Below are 20709 nucleotides of genomic sequence, written 5' to 3'. Positions count from 1 at the left end.
TTCCTTTTCTCTCTGGATCTTTAGGTATCTCGGACGGCCACGGACGCCCTCCCCGTCGGCGTTTTTAACGCCGTTCCCCTAACGGCTTTAGGCTTCCATTCAGACAAACAGCAGGGGTCCGCTAGGTGCCCGGAGAGCCGGAAATGGAAAAGGGCCTGGCTCGGGGACGTGACACTCTCCAGAAGTAGAGGAGGGGCGGAGGGGAGACTATTGGGGGCAACCGGGAAGGCTTCTCATAGGCCGAGGCCTGGGACTACGTCGCGAGATGGCCACTGACGCGGCAGCGCTGGTCTTCCCACCGCTCTCCGCCTCTGACCGAGCGGCCCCAGGTTGTGCCGCGCCGGGCTGGGCCGGGCCGGGCCGGGCGGCCGAGGGAGGCGGGGGAGACGTAGTAACTGTCTGCAGAGGCGGGGCTGGGCGTTCAACGGACGCTCATTGGAGCGTTTGCTCGGGCGCGCCTCACCCCGCCCCCTGCCCGGGTTCGGCCAGTGTTCTCCGGGTGGGAAGAGGTGGGAGAGGACGGCGCCCCCTTGCGCGCTCTCGCGCTGCGAGGATCCTCCAAAAACCGCCGTTTCCCGCTCTCCAGCCCCTTTCCGTTCGGACGCCCCGCCCCTCCTCCCTCGGACTTCCGGCCAAGCGGCTCCGCCCCTCTCTTCGAGGGGGCGGGGTCAGGAAAGCCAAGTTACCAATCAGAGAGCACTTCAGGGGAAAGGGGGTGGGGCCTGGGAGATTCGAAAGGTGCCCCGGGATTTGAGGATCAATTCCCGCGGCTGGCTTAAGGAAAAGGGTCCTCGGACCGCGCCAGGTCGGGGGCTCCTGTGAGCCGGGTGAGGTGGGGGGTCGCGAAGGATCGGCGTGGGTCGATGGGGAATTGGAGGTGACGGGAGAAAAGATAAGAAGAAAGTGTCGGGAATGGAGGAAGAGATCCCCGATGGGTTAGGACGAGGCCGGGAGGAGGGAGGCGTGCAGGGTCCGGGGGAGCGGGGAGTGCGGGGGCAAGAGGTATGGAAAGTGTGTGGGGGGGGGCCTTAGGTGCAGGACCAGGGGCTTGGGGCAGTGGGGAGTGCAGAGCCGGGGAAAGAGGCGTGCAGGGGGAGGGGGCGGGGCACGTGGAGCGGCCGCCGAAGCTGGGAGAAAGCATCCGCCATCCTTTCCTTGGGATGGGAGGTTCAGAACACCCCCCCCCCCCCGCCCCGGTCCGGTCCCCTGATACCAGATGAACTTCCTAGCAGAGGACAGAGTTCTGGTCTAGGAACTCTGAAGCACCCGAGTCCAGATCAGACCCGGGACGAGTCACTTAACTTGGGTTGTGAGAATCTAAGGAGATGGCGTTTGTCCAGCGCTCTGCCCCCTTTAAATCACTGCGCGAATGCCGGCTGCTGCTATCTGCGTCATCATCATCATCTTCATCCTCAGAGGACAGAGCAGACCTGTCAAAAAAAAAAAAAGGTGGAAGTCCGGGAGCCTAGGCTTTTGTCTCGGCTCCGCTATTAACTAGCTGGGACAATAGCTCAGGACCTGTGTCCGTGGTCCGTCAAAGGAACAGGCTGGACCAAGTCACTTTGTTTAATTTGTAGATATTGTTTATTTACGGTGTAGGAGTCAAATCGTTTCCTGCCCCCTCCCTCCGTGGAATATAAGCTTCTTGGGGGACACGGATTCTTCTTGTTTGGTTTGGCCTTTGTATTCCTGTCTGACACTAATAAAGGATTATTGAACTGAATCCCCTCCAACTCTGACAGTCTGAGATTCCGTAACACCGACTCTCAGCCTCATCCAGAAAACTGTGCCAAGGAATCCACAGTATCTCCCAGGTGGGAGGGTCCTATGGTCTCGAAGTCCAACAGGTACCTGAAGGACACTTCCCGCTGCAATGTCCCAGTAAGGGGTTATCCATCTCCTTGAAAATCTCGTGAGGGGAGGCCCCACTCACAGACTTAGGAAGCTTCCCGTTCCGCTTTGGGGCACCTCTGAGTGTTAGGAAGTGTCACCTTATGTGAACTGAAATACACTTTTCTGCCAGTTTATGCCTGTGGTCTCTAGTTCTGCTATCTGGGACTCATAGCAGAACCCAGAGAAGCAGGAGGATAGCAGCAAAGTCGGGAGTGCCTTCTCTGAACGATGAGAGGAGACTCCAAAATGACGTGCTTTCTTTACAGTTCTGGCTCAAGCTGACTCCGCTCCTGCTAGCTACAACATGGAGAATTTGGAGGAAGGTAAGAAATCCCAGGTGCTGAAGTGGGGATGTGCCCGAGGCAGTCTGGACTCTGAATCATTTGTAGACCAGTGTTACAGGAGACAAAATTGAGGGGGCGAGGGGAGTGGGGAGCGTCCATCCTTAGTACCTGTTATTTCTCCCTTCAGACATAAAATTTATTGTGGATGAGACATTTGATTTTAGTGTGCCATCACCTTCTGACAGGTAAGGGTCCCTTTGTCCTTTTTCTCTCTGCATTTGTTACTCCCTGCAGATCTGGAGCCTTGAGACTGGCATCAATGGGCTGGGGTGGGTGGCGGGATGATTGGTGCCATCAAGACTTAGCATTAATAGTAGAACTGGGAGGGAATGATGGTAGCTGTGTTGGGATTTCAGGATACCAAAAAAAAAAAAGAATAAAGATTTTTGTTGGTCCCTCACTGTGGAATTTTCCTGGGCCAGCCATGCCCAAAGTGGTCTGTTAAGCTGTTGCATTCGCTAGTTGGGACAGGAGCAAAGGTGCATTGTTCTCTGAAAATGCAGGGGAGTTTTAGTCTTCATTATTAACACTTTATTACTTTCTTAATTATAGACAACCAACAAAACAACAAATCTAGTTGTGATTTGTAGCATTTGCCAATTTCTGAGGTGTAAATGCTCACGTGGAAAATTGAACAGTAGTTCCTGGAGCCTAATTAAGTTGGCTCTAACGCACCACAACTGGGGTATCATCTAGATACTAACTTTGTAGCCAGAACAAAAGTTAAAACTTTGGATGGATGAAAAAAAATATTAAGTGCTTACTATGTGCCAGGTACTATGGTAAACATTGGAAATAGAATTTTTTTTTAACCAGTCTGTGCCCTCAAAGAACTTATATTCTAGTAGGGAAATGCAATTCATAGAGTGGAGAGCTGACTTTGGGTTCAACTGGCAGGCTTGCTGCTTGTTCCCTAGTCCTGTCCCCTCCTCCTGTCCCCCTCTTTTCCTGGTCGGGGGGGGGGGGGGGAACGGTGCCTGGTTCTGGAATATCTAGATTTGCTCTCTGACTCAGCCGTGAGGAGGAAGAGGCCACGGACCCTCCGATCCCTGAGCAGCCACCTAGGAGGGGGCTGGCCCACCGGAGTGACCTTAATGTAGTGGCCGAAGAACCTCAGGGGTTACGGCTAAGCTTAGGCCCCCTCAGCCCTGAGAAATTAGAGGAAATTCTCGATGAGGCCAACCGTCTGGCAGCTCGATTCGAGAGGTGCGCCCTGCAGGAGAGGGATGCTGGTGGTGATGGCAAGGGACGTCGGGTGAAGGCCAGTCCCCGACGGGAGACATTTGTGGTGAAGAACAGCCCTGTGCGAGCCCTGCTGCCCACTGTGAGCTCTCCTATCCGGGGGGCCTCTTCTCCGGGAGGCCTGACCCCCCGCCTCCGGAGCAGTGAGAAGAAGGGATCAAGCAGGGCTCTTCGAGCTGCGTCTGGAAAGAAGCCTTCTAGCACTAAGAAGGTGGGAATGGAGGGACCTCTGGGGATGTATATACCCCAACTGACCTAGGAGAGCAAGGCTTGTTACTGCCCTGGGATGTTGGCCCCTACCCTTACACAGGCTTTCTTGGGGATGGGTTCTGGGTCCTGTCTGTCACATGTCTAGTGTGACCATCCAGAGGGGGTTGCCCCATTTTAAGATATATAATGAGAGGACTGGAGACTATGCCATAATACCTAGCATTTATAAGCACCACTCTGTGCCAGGCCCTGTGCTGAGCACTTTACAATTATTATCTCATTTGATCCTCACAACAATCAGGGGAGGGAGGTACTCCTATCCCCATTTTACGGAGCAGGAAACCGAGACAAACAGAAATGAAGTGACTTGTCCAAAGCTACCCAGCTCTAGTCGGTATCTGAGACAGGATTTGAACTCCAGGCCTGGCATTCTATCCACTGTGCCATCCAGCTGCCCTGGGCATATTTAGACTTGAGAAAACCTAAGGGGGACATGATAGTTGTGTGAAGGAGTAATTAGTCTTGTTCTATGACCCGTTTTTCCATGTTGTGATACATGCCAGGCCCCATCCCAGGTTCAGTCTGATGCTTCAGGAAAACATCCAGCCTAGGGCTAGTCTTGAAGAGATTCTCCTTGTGTCTCCTATTTCCTTACCCTCTGTTCACTTCTCAGGAGGTGCCCAACACTACGAGAAGTCAGTCTTCTCCTGTCAGCCGGCTCACCCCTCCAGCCCGGGGAAAAGCAGGACCCAGTGGGAGAGCACCTGCTGTTGGTAACAAGGACATGGCGGCTATGCCTTGTAGGGGACAGGTCCTGGAAGCCAGGGAGATTGTGGCTCTCTTTGCTTAGAAACACTCTTCTTTACCATCAGGCTTAGCTTCCATGACGAGACCAGCTCTTGCTCCACAGCTTCCCTCAAACACCCTTCAGCACCCAGCCCGGACACAGGGCCCAGCTGTCAGACCCAGTAGGCTGCCCATGCCTACCGCCATCCCTAAACCTGCCAGCCAGGCATTGCTTTCCAGCAGGAGTCTCCTGTCTGGGAAAGGTGGCCTGCCCCCAGAAGCCACTCCACCTCGGAAAGGGCCACCGAGGCCCAGCACAGCTGGACACCGAGGTGAGGGATGGACTTGGGGAATGAGACCTCAGAGTAGGAATGTCAGACAGACCCATCTTGACCTCATTCTTGCTAAGGGCAACAGCAAAAAACCTGCTTTCCCTTCAATTCACACACTCACCTTAAAGATGGGGTAACAATCAGGGTGGAGAACCCAGAATTGTGGACATCTGAGTCTCATAGGCTTTGCTCACTGGGTTCAGGATTTCCAGAGACATTCTGCTTTCTCCTGCGTCTCCTTGTTAATATATTTCTTTTGTTCACCCCACCAAGTGTTTTCTACCCAGAGATCAAACCTTCCAGTCTCTGCTGCCTCCCGAAATCTGCAGTCCCCCAAGAAGGTGACAATCCCCAGACTCACTAGGTAATGGATATTGGAGGTGTACTAGGTACTCAGACTTGCTGGCCCTACAGTTGGATGGGTACCTGAAATAGTGCCTGAGGTTTCCTTTTTCCTAGTTTTTAGAGGGACTTAAGGATTTAGAGCTCAGCTGGGGGAACAGACGGAGCAGGGCTGTTGGGGGGATACCAGCAATTCAAGATGCTCCTCATTCTGTCTCTTTAGGTAAAAAGATCAGGCCTGTGAAGACAAACCTTAGGACCAAACCACTTCATGAGCAGCCGGACCCAGGACATGCTCTCAAGCACCCTGTTTCTCCAGCTTTTAAGAGGCATTTTGGCCGTCGTTACCACCCAGACAAAGGTCCTGTAACCTACAGGACCCTGATGCCTTGACTGTAGAGAGCCTTGAAGGAGAAGGGAAATCTTGCTTCAGTTGAATGAAGGGAAAATATTTCTGGGTTGAAAGGGTAGGAGAAATTTTTGTTTCCTGAAATGAAATATAACCCCTCCACACCCACACCCCAAAAAATTCAACAATGAAAGTAACGCCTTCTCCCATCCCACCTCCCCAACACCGTTCAGCTCTAGATTGGATTCCTCAGGTGTTAGCTAGCTGGGCAAAACTCATGCAAAGTGCCCATTTCCATGGTTTCTCTATCTTACCTCCCAGAAGAAAGAGGTGTTTCTGAATCACATCCGCCATTGGACTCAGTATTGGCTTGGGGTTAGCCAAGCCAGGTTCTTGTCTTTTTCCAGTTTGTATTCTGTAAATACTTTTTCGTTTCTAAAGGACCAGTTTTATAATTCTCACTGTTTTTTTTTTTAAGGGCATTAAAAAAAAAAATGTGTCCTTATAGAAGGTGATTGTTCCCTGTTTAATGTTTTGTCAACTTTTGCATGACTGAGGTTTGGGAGGTGGGATGGGCTGGGGATGTGAGAATGCTACATTAGTGACAAACCCTCATCAGAATTGCCTTAGCCTCCACAATTCTCTTCATTATGGTGGTTTTGGGGATGCTGGAAAGCTGCTTCCCTTCGGAAGGTGGTAGGGGAAGCTATGGTTCTAGCATCTAGGTTTCTGAGAGTTGGAATGAGAACCTTCTACAATCCAGCTCAATAAGTTAAATGGAGCTTCTTTGGAAGGTAATCTGAGAATTTAGGGCTACCAAGGACTAGGTAGGTGGAGGAAACTGGAGAACTGGCCTCCATCAGAAAGACACGGGTTCATGTTCCACCTCTGACACTGGCATAGGTGTCCTAAGCAACTGAGACAGTTCTCTTAAGGCTGGCAGGTGTGAAGCCTGTTAGAGTAAGCACCTCATCCAGAGACCTGGCTCCTGAAATCAGGCCCAATCAAAGCTGCAAGCAGTGGAGGGATGCTGATGCTGCCTCTCACTTCCCCACAGGAGCCATCCTTTCCCTCTAAGAGCTGGCAGTGCTGGGGAGGGGGCGGGCTGCTGCTCACTGGTGTCATGGGTACAAGCACCCACACCTGAACTGGAACACACCCTCTTCTGCAGCGCCCTTAGGTGACATTCTTCTTCCTTCAAATTGCCAAGGTTCTTATAAATAGGATTTTACTTGTATTCAAATGCTTGCAGGTAGGGAGGGCACCTTTGTCCCTATGAGATGTACCTTCTTGACATTAACACAATATGGTATATGAACAGTTAGTGTTTACTAGCTTCTGGGATCGTGAACAAATAACTTCATCTACTTCCCTAAGCTTGTTTGTTTTGTAAAATGAAGCTCCTACATTTTCTCCATCCCAGGTGGTTCTGAGGAAAGTACTTTGTGACCCTGAATGTGATCACTACACATGGTAACCCACCGCTGCTCCCTAACAGCCTTGTTGGACAAGGTAGGAGGGAAGGGGGTGCCTCCTACTGTTGCTTTGACCATGGGGAGGAACGAGAGTAACTTAAGTGAGGAAATGTGAAGCTTGAAATCACTCTTTGCCATCCAAGTATAGAGAAGTCCTCAGGACTCTGCCCATGGGCCAGAACTTGGTGATGACCCAAGGCCATCTAGTCATCTTCTAGATGGGGAGCTGAGATAGAACTAAACTTCAAGAAAACAAGATTGCAACCTAGTTGGCAATGTGCCAAGTCATCTCTTCCCACCACTAGATGCTGACAGAGTTTATAGTGGTCACATTTTCCTTAGGGCCAGAGCTGGTCAATCCAAATGAGAACTTTTCCAAACCACCTTGGACATGTGGGTATAGACATCAAGCAATGTGTGTGCTTTATCACCACCTAGGGGCCACAGGGTCCATTACACTTACGTCAGGGCAGGGCTTCTGCAGCTGGCAGCTCTGGGCCTTGTCGCTGGCCTGCTTCTTAGTTAGTTGCCCTGGCTACTTTTATCTCCGTTTCTCACCTCACCCTAGCCCTGCCTTAGCCCTCTCATTCCCACCGCTCTGCCTCACAGACCTGGTGAGTACTCGTCTCCCAGAGAATTGGAAAATCCGATTCAGAGCCACAAGGGGCTTCAGGTTCCACCTGCTGAACCCCCTCATTTTACAGGTAAGGGAATAGAAGCCCAAGACTGACCTGCTCGTTCACAGAAGGCACGTGGGAATTTGAGACGGGTTGTAAGCCTGGATCCCAACTCCACACCCAGTGTTCTCTGGGGGATTGGCTGCTGGGAAGAACTTGAAAAGATGCATGGTCTTAAGATTTCAAGATAGAAGGGGCCTTCAAGGCCATCTAGTCTTACACTTTCAAATTAGAGATGAAGAACCGAAGGCCCAGAAAGGTTGAGTGGTTTGTCCAAATCACAGAGAGACACACAAAGGACGGAGGCAGGATCTGAACCAGGCACTCTGAATGCTGATCCCAGGCTCTCTACTAAACCACTCTTTTAGGACTGACTCTAATTCCCTCCTCTTGTGGATAAGGCAACTGAGGCCCAGAGGATTTAGCCCCATTAACAGCTCACCAGACTTGAGGATGGAAAGTTCCCAGTCACCGTGCCCAAATTCATTTCTGCCCTAGGTGGAGCAGACACGACAGTGCCCACATTGGGCACAAGGTCCTCCCATCTAGACTGATCCTTTCTGTCAAAGCGACTGCATGCAGACTCACCACCAGTGCTGTACTCCTTAGGAATGACCAGAACAGTTATGGTGCTGAGTAAGGCTTTCAGGTGAGTATGAGTCACCAAACAAGGACAGGAAAGGTGCTTTAATTAGGCAGCTGTTAGGAGGCTGGGCCGCCCCAAGACCTGCCTAAGCTTTCTTTGTCCACAAACGCCCCTTCCCTCCGCAAGAAAGAGACAAGTGGGTCGAGCTGGCAGTGCTCAAACCTGCACAGAACTAGTTTATTCAGTAGAGGGAGAAGGCCAAACAAACAAACAAAACTATAAATATATACAGTAACAATCAAACTGTACAATCCAACAATTAGTAACAAGTTATGAGTCCAGCATCTTGGTGGGTTTTTTTTAAGTCTTCAAGTAGTAAAAAGCAGTTACAGTTTTAACCCTTTGCAGGAATTGGAAGGGGGAGGAGAGAATTGGGAAAGAGATAGGCAATCCAAGGCTGCAGGAAGAGCCATACACTAACCTAACCTTAGAGATAAGTTTACCAGTCTGGAGCCTTTCTTCCTCGCCCACCTGCCTCCAGGAGGAAAATCGGTGACATCAGAATTTGGTCCACATGCTTAGTATAAATTGTGACTCAAGTAAATGGCAGCTGGCAAGATGAGGGTGGGTGGGGAGGGGGCTGAAACCAGCTTCTCCCTTGAGGCAGGAGCCTGAGCCTGAGCCTGAAGCAAGTGAATCAGGTGCTCTGGCCCCTAAGCCAGAAGACACAAACACTAGCTCCATGACATCAGATGGCATCCATGACATCCTCTGGGGCCAGACACAATCCCATCTCAACACAAAAGGCAAATAAATTAAAATAATATATATTATCTCTCTCTTCAGAGGGAATGGGGGGAGGAGGAGGGAGGGAAAAGGGAGGGGAGGATGAGGAAGGAAGAGGAGAATAGTTCCTGGGACTTCGAAGAGAGGCAATTCCGAGAAGAGATTAAAAATCGGAACCCACCTCAGAGGCCACAGCAAGTGAGACACAGAGCTCAACCACTGTACCCACCCAGCCCCCAAGATCCCTCCTCATCCACTGGGCCAACCCCTGCCCCAGCCTCAGCCCAGCTAGCGAGAGGCCTCGAGCCTTCCCCATCCATCTCCAGAGCAAAGGCAAACAATGTAAACGGCCCCTCCCCAGCATGGTTTGGGCAGAAAGAAAAAAAGCACTTTTGGGTCAGCAAACTGAGCAAAAATCTTGGTTCTTGAGCACTGCCAGAGGCCTAGAGAAAAGGAAAGGGGACACCATTCCCCAGCTGGGGGTCATGGACTCCTGGGTCCTTTCCCCTTTACATTTGTTCATGCAGCATTGGGGGCAGGGAGGCTGTTCCTTCTGCTACCCCTTCTGCCCCTCAGGGGTCAAGAGGCAATTGTGGCATGTCTCTCATCCTCTCTCCCCCAAACTGTAGCCTATTTGGGGGTCCAGCTGGCAAGGCTGAGTGTCCCCTGTAGGAAGTATGTGGCTTTGTCCTTTTCTTTTGGTGATGGCAGAAGGGGGGCAGCAAATTCCCATGCCCTCCAGGACCTTCCCCTCCTCCCAGAGGCACAGCAGATGGGAAACTGAGGGGAGGCAGGGGAGAATCCTGGGAGGTCCCATCCTCTAGTGGGCGGAGTAGAGTCAGTTTTCATCGTATAAAAAATTCATCCCTGAAGACACAAGAGCGAAGTTCCTTCCAGTTTTTTTTCTTTCTTTTTTTCCTCTTTTCTGAAAAAATGTTTCCTTGGAAATGGCCCCAGGGGTCCAAAAGTGCGTTGGGGCCAAGGGGAGATGGCAGGGGGTGATTGGCACAAGATAGGCTGGGGGAGTGGGCATTCCTCCTGGCAATGCCCAAAGGCTCCTCAGATGGATGTCTCGTCACTGCTGTGGGGCAGGAAGGGGAGGGGATGGGGGAAAAAGCACAAGATACAGTATAGGGGCATGAGAGTGACTGCTGAGAGTGGGGAGCCTTGGGCGTGGGAGCCATGGGCCCAGAGTTAATGCAGGAAGTTAAAGAAGAGAAATCTGGAGATGCAGGAAAGGAAAAGTGACAGAAAGGCACACAGCAGGTTAGTTTCAGAGCAGAGGAGACAGAAGCTTTCAACCAGAGAAAGAGAACAGGAAAGAAACCCCAGCCCTCAGCTTCCTTGACTTCCCTACCTGAAATCTGTATCCCTACCCTTCCCCCGGCCCAGGCTTCTCTCCCTTCTGGCTGCCTCCCTGCCCCACTCAGAGTGCTCTGAGTAGAGACAATGACCTCATTAAGGGAGGGACACCCCAAAGAGTGCTGAATACCTCTGATCTCTGCCACAAAAAGTTGCCTTGGGGAATAGTCAAAGGGAGGAAGGGAAGCTTGTCAGGGGGCCTTGGGGCGCAGCCCAGGCCATATACTTACTCTGAGCCTGATGAGTCCTCATCTACGGTGCCTGCCTTGATGCTCATGGCAATAGGGGTGACCCCGTTCAGCTGCTCCTGCAGCGTCTGTCGGGGAGGTGGGCGAGGTGGGAGGGGGCCGGCCCGGCTGCCCTCGCTGGCTGACGAGCCCCGGGAAGACCCGGTGCCCGGCTCAGGGGGCAGCCGCAGGAGGTTGCTTTTCTCACTGATGGTTGGGAGACCCTTGTTCTTGAGTATGCCTGGGAGGAAAGGAAGTAGCAGTAACTGGGGCCTGGCAGGAGCAGAGGTGGGCCCTGCCAAGTCGGGGAGAGAGGTAAAGGATACACGTGCTAGGAGCAGGAATAACCAGAAGGCGGTAGTAGCTGGGACTTTAGGAGAGCTATGATTTGAACTTAGATCTTCAGCCACCAAATACAATATGCTTCCCACTGTATCCCAGGCCCTTACACAGGCAGGGAGAGTGCAAGTTCTCTGAGGATGGTGGGAGGAAGCTGCATTCAGGTAAAGAATGACAGGCCTGAAGCTATGTGGCTCACCTTTGTGGGGCTGCACAGTGGGTCCAGGTAGGGGGCCCAGGGGGCTATCTCGACACAAGGCTTCCCCGTTCTCCTCCTTGGAGGCTGTCACAAGCTCACTAGGCCAAGGGGCTTTGCCAGGCCCTGGGCCACCATCAGCTGGAGGAAGGAAAGCAAGTCAGAATCCAGGAAGACTCTTCCCCAGATTCACTTCCCAAGAGCCCCTGAACTGCTAGATGAGGACTCTCCAGGCCAGGCTCCTTCCCCAGAGTCTCAATGTCATGGCTAAGGTTGCTATGCCCACCCTTCCCCAAGATACCAGCTCCCACCTGCCCCAACTGCCCCATCTACCTTTGGGGGTACTATGCAATGGCAATCTTTCAGCACCAGGTCCCAGCAAGCTGTCCCAGCCTGGCTCCCCAGGGAAAGCACCATCCTCCTCTTCTTCCTCACTGTCTGACGAGTGGGTAGATGCATAGGAACCGCTCTGGTCATCCTCAAGGGACAGGTCACTGTCTGAATCTGTGTCAGGCCCTGAAGGGAGTGAGAGAGAGGGATTCAGAGACAGATCCTCCTGGTCTGTGCTCACCTCGGCAGACCTCAGAGTTACAAGGCCCGTAGCAATATGGGTGAGTGTGGGAGGATGGACATTCCCCATGGTGCCCACCAGAAGGCACTCAGGAGCTCACCGTGCTGCTGATCTTGTGCTTCCAGGAACAGAACTCCCGGGTCCCCCAAGGCAGGTGGCCCTTGGCCAGTGTTCAGGCTTGACTCTTCCCTGAAAGGAGACAAGTCCGCACTGTGGTGGGGTTCCATTTCTTGATGGCCTGCTCATTTTCTCCCCATCTCCAACTCTCTGTGACCTGTCTCTTTACCAGTCTTTCAGTCCCAGCCTCTCTTCTATCCCCTGCCCCCAGCTTGCCTCTCTCCCTTTCTTGCCCGGCTGAGCTGGTCGGGCCAGAGTGGCCTCCAGAGAGCCCCTCATCTTTGCGAGACCCACCTCTCCTGCCCAAGGGCCTCACCTGAGCAGGAAGGGAATGTAGCTGGGCTGACTCTTGCCTGAGCGGCTGGCACTGTGCAGGGAGCCAGCTGAGTCTCCATAGGGCTGGTAGAGTCGTCCATCTACATAGGGACTGGGGCAGTTGTAGGACTGGGGATGAGATAAAGGTAAGCAGGAATGGCCAGGGAGCTAGCTTCCCCCAAGTCCCTACTTCTCCCTGCAGCCTACCATGGTGCTCAAAGGGCTGGCCCTATGCTCCTGGTCCTCACTTTCCCTTTGTTTGATAAAACACCCCCTACCCCAGTACTGTGCACCTGGCAGTATAGACCAAAGTAAGGCATTTCTGAGAAAAGTCAGCACCTGTGAAGGAGCTCATCCCTCCTCAAACCCTTACAGAACCTCAGGCCCCACAGGAAGAGTTCTCCAACGGCCTCTGGGCTCCAAGCACTGGCTACCTCTCAATCAACACCATTCTTGCCCACCCCCACAAATCCAAACTAGTTGCCTCTAGAATTATAAGTCAAAGATTCCCAATGACCTCCTTAGTCTATATAACACTGTCCTCTTCTGCCTCTGGGAAACAAGTATTTGTGGAACAAAATTCAAGCCAACTAACTTTTCCTAAACAGCCGCAATGCACTCATGACCATCACTGTGCCAGGCACTGCAGATTCAGACAGACAGAGACTGCCTCCACCTTCAAAGAGCTCCCATCCTAGTGGAGAAGCAGGAGGCCACAACTGCCCTGTCTCTGAAGTCCACACTCCTGTGGCCCTCACCCCTAAGGTTACTGCCCTGCCTTGGTACTACCTAAGCCCACTCCAGTTCCCTTCCTTCCCCACCATGAACTCTTGGCCTCCCACCCTGCCCCTCTCACCGAGGTTAGAGTAGATTTGGTAGTAAGGGCAGGGTCAGGGCTGGGCTTGTGGCTACAGGCAAATCTCAGGGCCTTACGGACCTCCTTGCTGAGTACTACATATGAGAGGAAGATGAAGGGGCCCTGGAAGGAGAGGAGGGAGGTAGTGGGTGTCCAAGAGTAAGGCAGCCCCAGAGACACCCTCATGACCACATACTGAAAGCTTCCAACTCCTTGAGGAGCTCTCCCCATTCAACCCATGTCCCAATCTCAGCCAGCATCCCAGTACCAAAGGGATCCTTTGAGATCCCCCATGTCCACGCCAGCCACAGCTACTACCTGGACACAGTTGCAGGCAGCAAAGAGGTGGTGGAAGAGGAGTGCATCACTGTTGACAGAAAGCAGGGCCAGCAGCCACGTGGCACTGAGCAGCAGCAGCACAGCAAAGGCCGAGCGCAGGCCTGAACTGCAGAGAGACAGGACCCTGCCCCGTGAGCCCCAGGCAATGACTGGGCTCTGTGGTGCCCCTCATGCACTGTGGCAGGCACAGCCCAGGATCCTGTCCCTAGCCCCTAGCCCCACTGTCCCATACTCACACGGCGCCCTTCTTCTCAAACCCCTGGCGCTGAGCGGCACACGAGGCACGGGCTGCCAGGAGATACAGGAAGACACTCATCTGGGTGCAGGAAAGAAGGCACGTCACCAACAGAGAGAGAGGAGAGCCTAGCCTGTGTCCGAGACAGCCCTGCCTTTCCTCCATCTCTCATTAGCCAATGTTATCTCCTTGGGGTGACCCTCGGATGTTCTGTGGGATGCCCCAGGTCACAAGTTACAGGTGGCCTTGTTAGAATGGAAGCTGCAATGGCAGGGGCAGCTTTGCTTTTAGGAGGATAAGAGAAACCCCACAGCTACCTGCATGTACCCTGCCAGCCATCACCACTGCCTCCTCTCAACATGAAGAAGGTTCCAGTCAGACTCCCTCAGCCCATCGCTCTGCCCCGGGGGGACCAGGAGGTCTCCCCTTCCCAGCAGCCCACCCTGTCAGTTCTCACCGAGACTGCAAAGGCCACAGGGCCGGCAAAGCTCCAGATGAGAGTGTCGTAGATGGAGAGCCAGCAGAAGTCGGGGTTCCCATAGCCCTCAGGGTCCAGTCCCACTGCCAGGCCTATGGAAATAGGAAAGAGAAAGGTCAAGGACTGGAGCCTGAAAGAATGGCGATATTTGTTATAGTTATGGCTAACATTTGTGTAGTGCTTACTACGTGCTGGGTACTGTGCTAGGTGCTTTGGATAGATACTCTCTCACTTGTTTTTCACAACAATCCTGGGAGGCCGGTGCTATTGTCATCATTCCCATTTTACAGTTAAGGACACTGAGGCAGACTGATGATAAGTCACTTGTCCAGGATCACACTACAAAGAAGTATCTGAGGATGGATTGGAGCTCTTGAATCCAGGTGAAGGGCTCACCCACTGGGCCACCACTGTCCTTGCAGGGAGAAGACAGGGTCCCAAGTTTCTGTGCCATCTTCCTAAGGAGACTCTCCTAAGGTGGCGCCTTTAGCCCCAGAGCCCTGCCTGCCATGAGTCACCTAGCTTTGGACTCCTAAATGCGGTATAATGGATCACCAATTCAGTACAGTCTAGGTGGGACCTGGTACCACTGGCTGGGCAGTGATGGGGTTACTATGAAGGATGTGGGCACCTGTAATGAAGGCGGGCACTCCCCAGCCCAGCATGTAGTAGAAACGCATGGGTCCAGTGTTGACGTCTCGGACCTCAGTGAGCGCTCGGTACAAGTGCAGCGCCTCCAGCAAGGCCCAGGAGAAAGCACACAGGTACAGAAAGTGCAGCAGGATGGCGATGACCGTGCAGGCAAACTGTGACAGCAGGCAGACAGTGGCTCAGTCAGCCCGGCCCCAAGGCCCATCAGGGCAGAGCCACAGGCTGAGCCTGACTCCTGGGCTCTCTGCCCTGGAGCCACAGTAGGTGTGGGAGAATGCAAGGCTCTTATTCGGGGGTCTGTGAACTTGGTGGGAAAACTGACATCTTTATTTATGCTAGAGTAATTATCTATATTCTATTTTATGTGCATGATCCTGAGAAGGGTCCATGACCCACAGAACAAGCGGGGAGCCTCTGGGCTGAGCCATGGGAGAGAAGGGTCTAGGGACAAGCATCAGAGCAAATGCAGGAGGTGGGTTGGGAGAAAATGTCAGAAGGTGACAGGAGAAGAGGTGTGTGTGTGGGGGGGGAGGGGTTTCCAGAAGAGTCAAGGGGACAACATGGAGTCATGGAGGAAGTCCCCTCTGGGGAGTGAAGGAGGGCTTTGGCTGAGGGAAGTGGAGGTAGAGAGGGCAGGAGAACACTCACTGGCAGGTCAGCCTGATTGATACCCAGCAGGAAGACAAGCTGTGCCAGGCCGAGGGCAGCGACCAGGTTCCTGCGGATGCCATGCTGGTTAGAGCGCAGGGCCCGTAGGGAGGTGAGGAAGAGGAAGGTGAGGAGCAGGGCAGCCAGGGTCACACCTAAGGCTGCATAGGTTACCGTCTTCAGTGGAAGGATTTCCCCATTCTACAGGGTGGGACAGAACTGGTCAGGGCTTCAGGAGGGCACAGGGAATCTCCCATGGACCTTGTCTGTGCTGCCATCCCATGCCCTGCCCCATCCTTACCCCAGCCCCACAGCTTCCTCCTTCCCCCCAATGCCACAATTCCCACCTCCCGGCGTGACACATCCATGAGAACTGCGAAACTGGTCATGTGGTTACACTGGCAGCTGACGTGGCTCTCATTCCTGAAGACCACCTCACAGCCCCGAGCTGACCAACCGCCTGTCCCGCTCACCCTGGGGGAAGGGAAGGGAAGCAGGATATCAGTGGGTCTGAGGTCACTGAAGCATGGAGCTAGGGGTGGAGGAACTGGTGTTTTGGGACCCTCCTTGCTCACACATCCAGTTTCCTGAAGCTCTGGTGGAATGTGTTTTCTGACTTGGGGACAGGGTAGGGAGGGTAGAGGGGAACAGGATCAGGGGCCCTGATCAGCGTGTGGCTCAGCCACCAAGTCCTTGCCACTAGTGGCCTAAGTGACCACAAAGGGAAGAGAATGGAAGGAGGCAGGGCAGGGGAAGCATCCAGGCTCCAGGCTTTGCAGAAGACCATCCCACTCTTGGCCCCAGCTCACAGAATTGAGTGATTCCAGAAAACACAGATGGGTTTTGAGCGCTCCTCAGTCTCCAGAAGCCGAAACTGCACAGTGACAGGCTTGTCAAGGGCCCGTGGCAGCTGATCCTCATCGTCGTGGACACTGATGCTCACCACTGGTGTGTTGATGACAGGACGTTTGGGGACCCTAGTGGGAAGGAAGGAGACAGGGCTCCCAGGGCCATGCAGGGGTCATATGCACACATACATGCACACATCTTGCTGCTTTCTTTTCTTATACACACAATCCTACACATCCCCTGCACACACTCTGACAGGGTTGTTGTGAGCATCAAATAACATAAGGAACAGACTTTGTCAACCTTAAAGCACTATCTAAATGCCAGCTGTGTTTACTGACTCTGTTACAGCCATAACCCCAACCTGGGCATGGCCCCACCTGCCTGGGCTCCCTCCTCTTCATCACAAAAGAGAAAGCAATGTAGGCAATGGAAGCCATACTGAGCTCACCGAAGACTGCGCTTGTCAGGGTCATAGTTGTGGGGCAGGAGCCCAGCCAAGGTCCGATAGATGATGACACTGGCCACTGCCTGGCCCTGACTTAGCTCTGGGTGTCTCCTCTGCCGCCGCCCCAACTCCTCTTGTTCCTGGGCCTCACCTGGCACCACCGGCCCGCTGGTGAGGTGATGGTCTGAGGAGGACAACAGGGAGATGTTCAGCTCAAGGGCCTCCCATTCCCCTTCCTCTAAGATACCCCAATATGGTCCCTGGGCCTTCACAAATTCTTCCCCATGAAATCTGATCCTTCTCTGTCCAACCCCTTAAGTCCTCTTCTTCAAATCCACCCCTCCATTTCTCCTCCTAGGAGATCATCCCCACCACACTAACCTTGACTTTCTGTTGGTTTAAAAACAGATTCAGGGAGGATAACAGTTGTCTCAAGGTCAGGAGGTCGCTCCCCGCGAAGTGCCTCGTAGTGGGGCAGCTTGGCCCCAGCAAAGTTCCCCTTGTCCAGCCGCACCACAGAAATGACTAGGAGAAGAGTAGACATGATAGGTCAGGTCCCTGTAACCTTAAGGAGTGAACTAGAGCCCAGAGATTCTCTTTTACCCAAAATATCTACTGTGGGACTTTAAGTTAGTTTCCCAGGACTCCAGTCCCTATACTGCCAGTATGCCCTTTCTACCTAACCTGGCCTCACCATGTCAACCCATGGGACTCTCATTTTTAATTGCTGAATGGGCCAGTCTCAGGCTCCCCCTCCCCACCTCCACCCTAGTCTCCCACAGGACCCTGTCCTGACCAATGTTGGGTGTGATGATGGTAAATGGACTCAGGTAGGTGTAGCGCATATTCTGGGCCAGAGCGCTGGCATAGGCCTCATAGTGATGCAACAACCAGGCTGTGCCACCCTCCGTCTGCTGAATCAGTTCCCAATGTCGTTTGTTGCCAACATCTAGAAGGGCGCTGCCAACCCTCAGCAGATTCTGTGCGAGAGAGGAGCAGAAGGAGGCAGTCAGGTTGTGGAGGCTTAGCTCTCCTCACCCACTCCCTGGTATGACAGCAGGCGAAGGGAGGCCACCCTCAGACAGTCTCCCCTTCTGTCCCTAAGCCTGAACCTGGATTAGCTCTCATGTGAAAGAAATTTCTTTCTCCTGTCTATGATGCACCACCTCTCTCCTTCATCAAAGTCCAAGGTCATTTCCTCCAGGAAGTCTTTCCGTCTTTGAACAATCCACCCTAGCTATCTGCCATGAGCCCTCATCACATTTCTTCTGCCATCTGCTTGCTCTGACCACATCATGAACTTCTAGAGCAAGAGCTCCCAGTTTGCATCTACCATGCCCAGGTTGGAAATCCGCCCAGGGAGAGCCCCTCCTAACTTAAGAATTGCCTGGCCCATCCTGGGGCTATCCCCGGCTTCCACCTCCCAGGTCTCCCTCTGATGAGTGCCCTGCCCCCACCTCTGTGAAGTGCACATCCTGGGTGGCAGCCAGTCCGAAGCCCCGCTGCACACTCTCGTGGGCCAGCAGCTTAGTGGCTAGCTGGTAGGCCACTTTGACGTCACTGCCAAAGTAGCCGGCAGTGTGCTGTGTGGCATTTCGGAGCAGCACTGCCAGCCGCTGGGAGCGCCCAGCATCCAAGCCTGACTCATTCCTCTGCAGTCGTTCAGCCTGGGGACATGGGACATGGAGGAATGAAGACCCAGAGAGAGGAAAATGAGGAGATAGAGAATATGATGACAAACACCAACAAAGAAAGAGCACTTCACCCAGGGTTCATGATGCCAGGTGAGGCAGGGATCATTTTTCACCTGAGGAAAGGGGTCAAGGCTTTGCTAAAGGCCTTGTCTGGGACCATAGGCTAGCACGATATTTGCTGTACCACATGGGCACTGCTTTCCCAAGTGAGGATACAGGGATTTGGGTCTCTGATGAGCAGAACTGCAATCTCCCTTCTTTCTCCCTGTGAAGGGATCCAGAAGGCAATGTGTGGTGTGTGGGGGCTAAGGAGGGCTAGGAGTGATGTAAGACATTCTAGCCAAACCACCTCATGTCCATCAGACTGGCAAAGCTGAAGAAAAAGGGAATAACCAACATTGGAGCTGCTATGGGAAAGCAGGTCACTGATGCCCTCTTGGTGGAGCCACAACCTGGTCTGGCCATTCTGGAAAGCAGTTTGAACTATGCCCCAAAAGCTATGAAAAGTGCCATGCTTGTGACCCAGGGATCCCACTGCTGGATCCAGACCCCAAGCATCAAAGAAGGAGGAAAAGGATCCACAGACAAAAATATTCACAGCAGCTCTGTGGTGGCAAAGAACTGTGAGCTGAAGGGACGTGCGTCAAGAGGGGCAATGGATGAACAAGGCAGAACCTTGAGTGTGATGGAATACTACCCTGCTGTAAGGAATGAGGAAAGGGATGGCTTCTAAGAAACCTAGGAAGACCTGTATGAAATGATGCTGAGGAAAGAGAGCAAAACCAGGAGAACCATTTATACGTTAACAAGGACACTACAGTGTGAAGATGATCATCTCTGAAAGCCTTGGGAACTCTGAAGGGGAAAGGAAAGTCAATAAGCATCTGCTGAATACCTGTCATGTGCCACGCAGGATGCTGAGCATTTTTTATAAATTTTATCTCATTTTAAGCTCATGATGACCCTGGGAGGTAGATGTTGTGATTATCCCTTTTTACAGATGAGGAAACTGTGGCAAACAGAGGTTAAGTGACCTGCTCAGAGTCACACTGCCATGAGACCAAATTTGCACTCAGGTCTTACTGACTCCAGGCCCAGTGCTCTATCCAATGTACCATCCAGCTGCCTCTATTCCCACTAATTCAGGAAATGGGTTTTGTTTACTACACATATTTGAAATGGGTTTTTGTTTTCTTTGAGTGGGAAAAGAGAGTGGTAGGGAGCAAATTTGGAACTAAAAATTAAAGAAAAAAGAAATTACAATCAATATTTCTTACAAACCCTACTTCCCATATAGCAAGACTTCCTTTGGAGATAATGACCAGGAAGCCATGGCTGCTTAGAAAGACTGTCCCTATGGCTGTTTCCTTCTAAGGTCAGAGATCCAGAGTGGACCTCAGAGGCCATCTTGTCCAACCCTCTCATATTAAAAAGGAGGACCCCAGGAAGGGTTGGAAGCCTGGGAAAGCTGTTACTTGTCCAAAGTTGTACAAGTCACAATTGTCAGACAGGATGTGAGCCAGGGCCTCTCTTCCCATGACACATCAGGATCCACCTGTTCCCCCTTTCTGAGGTGGGTGGTGAGTGGGCTTCCATGCAGAACTACTTACAAAGCCCTTCAGCTCCGAGAAGGTAACGGAAGTACAGTTGAAGAGGTCGGGGGGCAACCATCCTCGGTGTTCATCACAGTGCCGCACTGCCGTCCCTAGTGAGGAGTAGACAGGATGAGGGGCCACAGTGCAGGGGGGTGGCAGGAGGAAGAGGGAGCTCTGAGACCCAGGCCTACTCAGTGCTACCCTCCAGGTGATCACGTGTGTTTCCAAGCTCTCCCCCCCTTGTCCTTGATCAAATCAATAACCCTTTAAATGTCAGCGATAGAAACAGTGTACGATGGTAGAAAGATGCTGCAAATAGACTTGGGAAAACCTGGGTTCAAATTCTGCCTCGGACACTCACTGGCTGGAAGATGCTGGACCAGTTAGAGAACTCCAAGTACTTATGCCCTAAAGCCTTGAGAAGTTGGGATTTGCCCCTGGGCTGGTGCTGGGAGTTCCCTTCCTAGAAGCTCTTCCACAGAAGAAAGCACAAATGCTTTGGTGAAGTGTTTTACATAAATTCTCTCATTCACCTCTGGGGTAAACGTCAGTCTCCTTTTATCCCTTTCCTGAGGGGCAGGGCCTGGGCTTGTCACTTCACTGGAACAGGGACATCCTGGTGAGGAGCTCCCTCCCTGGCAGGTAGGCATTTTGCTGTCACCCCATGTTTCAGAGCTGCCTAGAGCACTGATCTGTGAGTGGACTTGCCCAGGGCCATAAAGTCAAGATACACAAGAGGCAGAACCTGATGCAGGCCTTCTGGCTCT

At 52.6% G+C, this 20709-nt stretch overlaps 2 protein-coding genes across 7 annotated transcripts in view; one reads left to right on the top strand and one right to left on the bottom strand.

Annotated features, from left to right (window-relative positions):
* Window positions 1-704: 704 nt before the first annotated feature.
* PSRC1 (proline and serine rich coiled-coil 1) lies at window positions 705-8299 on the top strand. 6 transcript variants are annotated; one of them, XR_011974775.1, is made up of 8 exons: window positions 705-827; window positions 2160-2216; window positions 2365-2422; window positions 3252-3690; window positions 4363-4462; window positions 4562-4807; window positions 5373-5616; window positions 6922-8299. XR_011974775.1 is itself a non-coding variant. In XM_072644237.1 (8 exons), the coding sequence occupies exons 2-8, from the start codon at window positions 2198-2200 to the stop codon at window positions 5374-5376; spliced, it is 957 nt and encodes a 318-aa protein (XP_072500338.1). In that variant the 5' UTR covers window positions 705-827; window positions 2160-2197; the 3' UTR covers window positions 5377-6010. The 6 variants fall into 6 exon arrangements, 4 of the variants coding, with proteins under 4 accessions (XP_072500338.1, XP_072500336.1, XP_072500335.1 ...); XM_072644237.1 differs by lacking the exon at window positions 6922-8299 and adding an exon at window positions 5081-5171 and having other exon boundaries at window positions 5373-6010; XR_011974776.1 differs by lacking the exon at window positions 705-827 and adding an exon at window positions 837-935.
* A 138-nt stretch (window positions 8300-8437) lies between these two features.
* The window catches only part of CELSR2 (cadherin EGF LAG seven-pass G-type receptor 2), a 51462-nt gene continuing 39190 nt past the window's right edge, over window positions 8438-20709 (bottom strand). Inside the window, exons 16-34 of the mRNA XM_072644233.1 lie at window positions 19958-20052; window positions 18111-18320; window positions 17450-17633; window positions 17035-17178; window positions 16657-16837; window positions 16166-16333; window positions 15704-15830; window positions 15357-15557; window positions 14689-14863; window positions 14037-14149; window positions 13581-13660; window positions 13324-13450; window positions 13006-13128; window positions 12151-12278; window positions 11818-11906; window positions 11480-11662; window positions 11150-11287; window positions 10615-10852; window positions 8438-10103 (exon numbers count right to left, since the gene is read on the bottom strand). Coding sequence (XP_072500334.1) covers window positions 10082-10103; window positions 10615-10852; window positions 11150-11287; window positions 11480-11662; window positions 11818-11906; window positions 12151-12278; window positions 13006-13128; window positions 13324-13450; window positions 13581-13660; window positions 14037-14149; window positions 14689-14863; window positions 15357-15557; window positions 15704-15830; window positions 16166-16333; window positions 16657-16837; window positions 17035-17178; window positions 17450-17633; window positions 18111-18320; window positions 19958-20052 — 2726 coding nt within the window. The 3' untranslated portion in view covers window positions 8438-10081. The remainder of the gene's footprint in view (window positions 10104-10614; window positions 10853-11149; window positions 11288-11479; window positions 11663-11817; window positions 11907-12150; window positions 12279-13005; window positions 13129-13323; window positions 13451-13580; window positions 13661-14036; window positions 14150-14688; window positions 14864-15356; window positions 15558-15703; window positions 15831-16165; window positions 16334-16656; window positions 16838-17034; window positions 17179-17449; window positions 17634-18110; window positions 18321-19957; window positions 20053-20709) is intronic.

The sequence above is a fragment of the Notamacropus eugenii genome, chromosome 2 (genome assembly GCF_028372415.1).
Source record: "Notamacropus eugenii isolate mMacEug1 chromosome 2, mMacEug1.pri_v2, whole genome shotgun sequence".
Taxonomy (NCBI): Eukaryota; Metazoa; Chordata; class Mammalia; order Diprotodontia; family Macropodidae; genus Notamacropus; species Notamacropus eugenii.
The sequence above is the reverse complement of the archived record's forward strand: the minus strand, read 5'-3'. Positions and strand labels throughout refer to the sequence as shown.

What these genes read in the sequence shown, in the direction of transcription:
- PSRC1 (XM_072644234.1), top strand. An exon ending in GTGCCATCACCTTCTGACAG is followed by an intron (nt 2,423 to 3,251) that starts GTAAGGGTCCCT and finishes TCTCTGACTCAG; the next exon opens with CCGTGAGGAGGAAGAGGCCA. An exon ending in TGGGAGAGCACCTGCTGTTG is followed by an intron (nt 4,463 to 4,561) that starts GTAACAAGGACA and finishes CTTTACCATCAG; the next exon opens with GCTTAGCTTCCATGACGAGA.